Source organism: Alosa sapidissima, chromosome 4 (assembly GCF_018492685.1).
Source record: "Alosa sapidissima isolate fAloSap1 chromosome 4, fAloSap1.pri, whole genome shotgun sequence".
NCBI lineage: Eukaryota > Metazoa > Chordata > Actinopteri > Clupeiformes > Clupeidae > Alosa > Alosa sapidissima.
Genome location: NC_055960.1, coordinates 38682880 through 38690379, shown reverse-complemented (window position 1 = coordinate 38690379; position 7500 = coordinate 38682880). Strand labels below are relative to the sequence as shown.

At 47.0% G+C, this 7500-nt stretch overlaps 1 protein-coding gene across 4 annotated transcripts in view; it reads left to right on the top strand.

The window, feature by feature from the left end:
- Positions 1-7500, top strand: part of dvl1b (dishevelled segment polarity protein 1b) — a 48186-nt gene that overhangs the window by 28653 nt on the left and 12033 nt on the right. For 2 of the 4 annotated variants that reach the window (XM_042088725.1, XM_042088727.1), the window contains 5 exons: positions 85-231; positions 1585-1720; positions 2866-2959; positions 4128-4197; positions 4670-4809. In XM_042088725.1, coding sequence (XP_041944659.1) covers positions 85-231; positions 1585-1720; positions 2866-2959; positions 4128-4197; positions 4670-4809 — 587 coding nt within the window. The remainder of the gene's footprint in view (positions 1-84; positions 232-1584; positions 1721-2865; positions 2960-4127; positions 4198-4669; positions 4810-7500) is intronic. The other 2 variants (XM_042088726.1, XM_042088728.1) reach the window with 1 other exon arrangement.

The following is a 7500-nucleotide window of genomic DNA, read 5'->3' as shown; positions in this document are numbered from 1 at the left end:
TTGAGTGTGCTTGTGTATGTAATGGTGTGTGTGTGTGTGTGTGTGTGTGTGTGTGTATGTGTGTGTGTGTGTGTGTGTGAGTAGTGAGCATGGTCGGTGCGACTCTGTTGGAGTGTCTCGGTGTGAACCAACAGCTGCACACACACCCAGCAGTCCAGCGATGTCTCCGCCTTCCCAGGGCCTTCCAGCCAATCCGATGCCACCCTGAGCCCAAGCCCCGCCCCAAATCTTGTATGTGAAAGTTTCTATCTGTAAAAATTCCAACCCATAGTGATCTACTGTATGTGTGTGTATTATGTAATGGTGTGTGTGTGTGTGTGTGTATGTGTGTGTGTGTGTCGGCAAGCTTTCTGACCTCAGATATCAGTGTGTCAGTGTCCTCTGACCTCGTCATAAATGCTCGTGTAGGAGTGTGTGCTCATGTAGTGTGTGTGTGTGTGTGTAGGAGTGTGTGCTCATGTAGTGTGTGTGTGTGTGTAGGAGTGTGTGCTCATGTAGGAGTGTGTGTAGGAGTGTGTGCTCATGTAGTGTGTAGGAGTGTGTGCTCATGTAGTGTGTGTGTATAGGAGTGTGTGCTCATGTGGGAGTGTGTGCTCATGTAGGAGTGTGTGTTCATGTAGTGTGTGTGTGTAGGAGTGTGTGCTCATGTAGGAGTGTGTGTAGGAGTGTGTGCTCATGTAGTGTGTAGGAGTGTGTGCTCATGTAGGAGTGTGTGCTCATGTAGGAGTGTGTGTAGGAGTGTGTGCTCATGTAGGAGTGTGTGCTCATGTAGTGTGTGTGTAGGAGTGTGTGCTCATGTAGGAGTGTGTGCTCATGTAGTGTGTGTGTGTGTGTAGGAGTGTGTGCTCATGTAGTGTGTGTGTGTAGGAGTGTGTGCTCATGTAGTGTGTGTGTGTAGGAGTGTGTGCTTATGTAGGAGTGTGTGTAGGAGTGTGTGCTCATGTAGGAGTGTGTGCTCATGTAGTGTGTGTGTGTGTGTAGGAGTGTGTGCTCATGTAGGAGTGTGTGTGGGAGTGTGTGCTCATGTAGTGTGTAGGAGTGTGTGCTCATGTTGGAGTGTGTGTAGGAGTGTGTGCTCATGTAGGAGTGTGTGTAGGAGTGTGTGCTCATGTAGGAGTGTGTGCTCATGTAGTGTGTAGGAGTGTGTGCTCATGTAGTGTGTAGGAGTGTGTGCTCATGTAGGAGTGTGTGTAGGAGTGTGTGCTCATGTAGGAGTGTGTGCTCATGTAGTGTGTAGGAGTGTGTGCTCATGTAGTGTGTAGGAGTGTGTGCTCATGTAGTGTGTAGGAGTGTGTGCTCATGTAGGAGTGTGTGTAGGAGTGTGTGCTCATGTAGGAGTGTGTGCTAATGAAATACCAACCCAACTGACAAGAGTGTGTGTGTGTGTGTGTGTGTGTGTGTGTGTGTGTGTGTGTGTGTGTGTGTGTATGTGTGTGTGCATGCGTACGCGTACGTGCGTGCGTGCCTGTGTGTATGTGTGTGTGTGTGTGTGTGCATGTGTGTGCGTGTGTGTGTGTGGTGTGTGTGTGTGTGTGTGTGTGAGTGAGTGCGTGCGTGCGTGCGTGTGTTTGTATGTGTGTGTAGTCCCACATGTGAACGGTCACTCTAAGGGAGAGAGTGTGGCCAGAGACTCAGCGATGGGGTGTGACAGCGGCTCCGTTATGAGCAGTGAGCTCGAGTCCAGCTCCTTCATGGACAGTGAGGAGGAGGACGCTAGCAGGTCTCACACACACACACACACACACACACACACACACACACACACACGCACACACACACACACAGATGCAAACACACACACACACACAGATGCACACACACACACACACAGATGCACACACACAGATGCACACACGCACACACACACACACACAGATGCACACACTCACACACACACACTCTCACACACACACACAGATGCACACACACACACACACACACACTCTCACACACACACACAGATGCACACACACACACACACACACACACACACACACACACAGACGCACACAGACACCAATCACACACACTCACATAGACAAACAAACATTCACTCTCTCTCTCTCTCGCTCTCACACACACACACACCAATCGCACACACACAAACACATACACAGACACACACACATAACCACAACCACACACACATGGGCACACAGACACACACACTAGGGGTGGGTGATATGGACAAAAAATAATATCTCGATATTTTTGGTGATTTTGACGATAACGATAATTAGTCGATATCCTTTAAAAAAATTTGTAAAAGTCTGAGTTACTTTACAGCTCATTATTTATGAATAGCCTCAATACAATAATAACCAATAACCTAACATGTGACTTTTTAACCAAATCAACCAATTGTCACTCTGACACATTTCCAATTTTGCCCCCACTTGTGTGTGTGGCAATGACATGGTCTAGCCAGCTACATTAGAGAAGATGACTAGGCCAAACAGTTTCTCAAGAGAAAGTCTGAAGCTGAAGTTCCTTTCAAAAACTTTTACTTAGGATTCACTGTAAAACTAAGCAGACCAACAGAGTACATCTCAGTTATTCCCTTCGATGTTTTGTTTAAGAGAAATCATGTAGGCTAGCATTCCAAGTTACAGAATAGAAACTAATGCGTTAGCTTATGGCTAATGTATATGAGAAATCCCATAGAGATGCTAACGGTTAGCATAATCGATACACGTAGATATTTAGAGCGAACTTTAGTCCATTTACAAAAGGGTTACATGAGAAGAGTTCTTTGTTTACAACTGACTACTAAAATACTCAAAGGCAAATGTTTTCTCTCCATATAATACCATATGTTGTGATGATGATAATGGTGTGTGTGTGTGTGTGTGTGTGTTCTGGCAGACTCAGCAGTTCCACAGAGAAGAGTTCCTCTTCACAGCTCATGAGGCGACACCAACGCAAACGGCGACGACAGAAAGTCAACAAGATAGACCGGGTGAGATGTGTGTGTAAGATGTGTGTGTGTGTAAGGGCAGGTGAGATGTGTGTATAAGATGTGTGTGTAAGGGCAGGTGAGATGTGTGTGTTAGGGCAGGTGAGATGTGTGTGTAAGATGTGTGTGTAAGGGCGGGTGAGATGTGTGTGTAAGATGTGTGTGTAAGATGTGTGTGTAAGGGCGGGTGAGATGTGTGTGTAAGTTGTGTGTGTAAGGGCGGGTGAGATGTGTGTGTTAGGGCGTCTATGTCTGTGTGTGCGAGAGAGTGTCTGTGTGATGTGTATGTGTGAGTTTGTATGTCTGAGTAGCTGCTTTCAGACCCACACACACTGTCTGAGTAGCTGCTTTCAGACACGTCCTCTGAAATATGCGGAGCTTTGTCAAACGGAGGTCCAACCCTTTGGGTGATTCAGATATGATGCAGGCTGATATTATGCGGTCATTTGTGTGAACGACACCGACGCACATTAACTGAATCTCTGTGTGGTTGAACAGGTTGAACGTGGTTGAAGACGCACATGAACAGAATCTCTGCATGTTCTTCTCTTCCTTCAGATACTAGCTCATTTACATAGTAGGGGGGGAGTAGTGTAAGAGCCGGCTGAGTTCGGAGTTCCAAATAGCCGATTATGTTGTTTAGATATACGGCCCAACCGCTTGACATCCGCAGAACATGCCGACTTACACCTGGGTCTGAAAGCAGCTAGTGTGTGTGTATGTGTACACTACCGGTCAAAAGTTTGGGGTCACTTAGAAATTATTGCAAATAATAATTGCAAAAGACTTCTCGACTGTTGTAGAAAGAAATGGCTGATCTTTTATGCAATATTCTTAGCAACAATTCATCCAATGTTCCAAAGGCACATTCTGTTTACTAATCTGATATCATTTTAAAAGGCTAACTGAGAAAAACATTGGAAAACCATTTTGCAATTATATAAGCACATAATGTTATCTAAAAACTGCTGCCCTGATTAAAAAAACAATGCAACTGATCTCAGCTGGTATTCTGTCTATAATGGAGTGGAATGGAAATTTCTAAGTGACCCCAAACTTTTGACCGGTAGTGTATAATGTGTGTTTGCAAGGATCTTTAAGTGTGTGTGTGTGTGTGTGTGTGTGTGCGTGTGTAAGAGAGATTTCTCACTCTCCTCTTCCTTGCTTGTAGTCGTCGTCCTTCAGCAGCATCACAGACTCTACTATGAGCCTCAATATCATCACCGTCACACTCAACATGGGTAAGCGCTCACTAAACACCATCACACACACTCACTAAACACAATCACACACACTCATCACCGTCACACTCTAAATGGGTAAGCACACACTAACCATCACACTCAACATGGGTATGATATGCACATATTGTATATGTGTCATGCCAGGGTGTTGGTTGGGGTGTTTGTATGTGAGTGAGTGTTTAGGGTGTTCAGGGTGTGGTGTTGGTTGGGGTGTTTGTATGTGAGTGAGTGTGTGTTCAGGGTGTGGTGGTGTTTGGGGTGTTTGTATGTGAGTGAGTGTGTGTTCAGGGTGTGGTGGTGTTTGGCGTTCATTGTTCCTGAGTGTGTGGCACTCTCACACATATCTTGCTGCAGTACTGTGATGATTTCTCTTTCCTCCATCTACTCTCTCCTCTCTCCTTCCTCTCCTCCCTCTCTCTCTCCCTCCTTCTCTCCCTATCTCCTCCCTCTCTCTCCCTCTCTCCTCTAGAGAAGTATCACTTCCTGGGCATCAGCATCGTTGGTCAGAGTAATGACCGAGGCGACGGAGGGATCTACATCGGCTCCATCATGAAGGGCGGGGCAGTCGCTGCTGATGCTCGCATCGAACCTGGAGACATGCTCCTACAGGTGAGACATGCTCCTACAGGTGAGACATGCTCCTACAGGTGAGACATGCTCCTACAGGTGAGACAGGCTCCTACAGGTGAGACATGCTCCTACAGGTGAGACAGGCTCCTACAGGTGAGACATGCTCCTACAGGTGAGAGAGAGACATGCTCCTACAGGTGAGAGAGAGACATGCTCCTACAGGTGAGAGAGAGACATGCTCCTACAAGTGAGAGAGAGACAGGCTCCTATAGGTGAGACATGCTCCTACAGGTGAGACAGGCTCCTACAGGTGAGACAGGCTCCTACAAGTGAGACATGCTCCTACAGGTGAGACAGGCTCCTACGAGTGAGACATGCTCCTACGAGTGAGACATGCTCCTACAGGTGAGACAGGCTCCTACGAGTGAGACATGCTCCTACAGGTGAGAGAGAGACATGCTCCTACAGGTGAGAGAGAGACAGGCTCCTACAAGTGAGAGAGAGACAGGTGAGGGAGACAGACAGGTGAGGTGTGTGTCAGTGGCGTGTTAAAGGTAGAGCAGAGGTAAAGTAGGTAGAGCAGTAGCCACACACACACACACACACACACACACACACACGGCCATCCCTGTCCAGAGCTTACATAGATATTATCATAAATGTGTGTGTGTGTGTCTGCTTCCCAAAGCAGATTAAAGTAAAGCAGCGGATTGGCCAAGTGGCAATGTGTGTGTGCGTTTCTGCGTGTGTGTGTGTATGTACTGTGTGTATGTATATATGTGTGTGTGTGTGTGTGTGTGTGTGTGTGTGTATATATATAGCGGTTTAATGTTCCCTCCTCATGCCTGTTGATGAGGTCGCTGTATTGCCCCCTGTGTTGCCCCCTGTGTTGCCCACTGTGCCACTTGCCAGAGGCATCAAGTGCCAGCGTCGGAGTAGAGTGGAGTGGAGTGGACAGTAATCCGCTCCGTTAATCCCAGCAGAAAGGCGGACGGCAGCGGCAGATTAAACTGATCCCCTCTGTCCACAGATGAGCATTAGCTGGACCCTCGTAGCCACACTGATCCCCTCTGTCCACAGATGAGCATTAGCTGGACCCTCGTAGCCACACACACACACACACACACACACACACTCCACACACTCTCCATACAATACACACACCTCACACACACTATGCACATCAGCAGGACCCTCATAGCTCACACTTGAAACACACCACACACACACCTTACACATACACACACACACATACACCACACATGCACATAACAGTAATTTGCTTATAGCCATATCAGCATCCCATACACCCAATATGCCATACAACACACACACAATTTCACACACACACAGCACACACACTCCCCCCATACACACACTGCCCAAATACACTCCTCTCCCTGCAGACACTCACCACACACATTCCCCTCCCAACACACACACACTCCTATACACACACACTCCCCTACACACTCTCCCCACACACACATGTAAAGTAATTTGTAATTTAGAACAAGATTGATAAACTTGTCATTTTTGTTGTTTAAAGCAGCACTAGACCCTCCTGATTTACACCTTATGCTGACTCAACTGCAACCAGTCTTCAGCTAGCCAGCTAACATTAGCATCTAGTGTGGTGATTTACACATCTTCAGCTAACCAGCTGATATTAGCATTCTGTCTTCAGCTAGCCAGCTAACATTAGCATCCTGTCTTCAGCTAACATTAGCATCTAGTGTGGTGATTTACACATCTTCAGCTAACCAGCTGATATTAGCATTCTGTCTTCAGCTAGCCAGCTAACATTAGCATCCTGTCTTCAGCTAACATTAGCATCTAGTGTGGTGATTTACACATCTTCAGCTAACCAGCTAACATTAGCATCTAGTGTGGTGATTTACACCTTAAGGGCCTATCACATTGCACACGGCATGCGCTGTGCTCACTGCTAGGTTGCTCTTGGTTGAGGTAATGTCCAAACGATTTTTGTTGTGCTTGCTGCTGGGCTCAGCGCAAAATACCAATGACTAACATCGCGCCGCGGTCAAAGTTCAACATGATTGCGTAAGAGCGGCAAAGTGGCAAAATGCTCAGCGCTGCGGCAGACCAGTTCTTGCGTACGCACACACACACACACACGCACGCACGCACACACACACACGCCATTGAAAGTAATGGGTTTCATAGCGCATGCCGCGTGCAATGTCATAGGCCCTTGATGCTGACTCAACTGCAACCTGTCCCGCTAACAAGCTGGACCAAATGTGGTGGGCATGACTAGCATCAGAGGAGTGATTCAACATGTCATCACAATTGTCAGGTTCTGTAGATGTACGTAATTGTGCCTGTTTGTCCCAGTAAATGTAAAGAAACGTAGCATGAGTGTGTGTACGGGCAGTAGCACCTGTCACAGCTTTGTAATAACTCAATTACAGCCCACAGAACAGAAAGCAACATAAACAAATCTATAGAATTTAATGGACTCTAAGTACATATTAAGTATACGTGTGTGTGTGTGTGTGTGTGGGGCGGGGTAACACTCACGGCTGGATGTAGGGCTACAAAGAAAGCGCTAATAGGCTACTGAGTTTTTCTATGCAGCAAACGCTGTGCTTTGCCATAGGCCTACTGCGTGGAATTTACTAAGCTGTCACTTCATTAGGCTACGTAAACATCGCTCATCACCGCCCGTCACTGCCGCTAATTGCGTGCCCACAGCTGAACCACAAG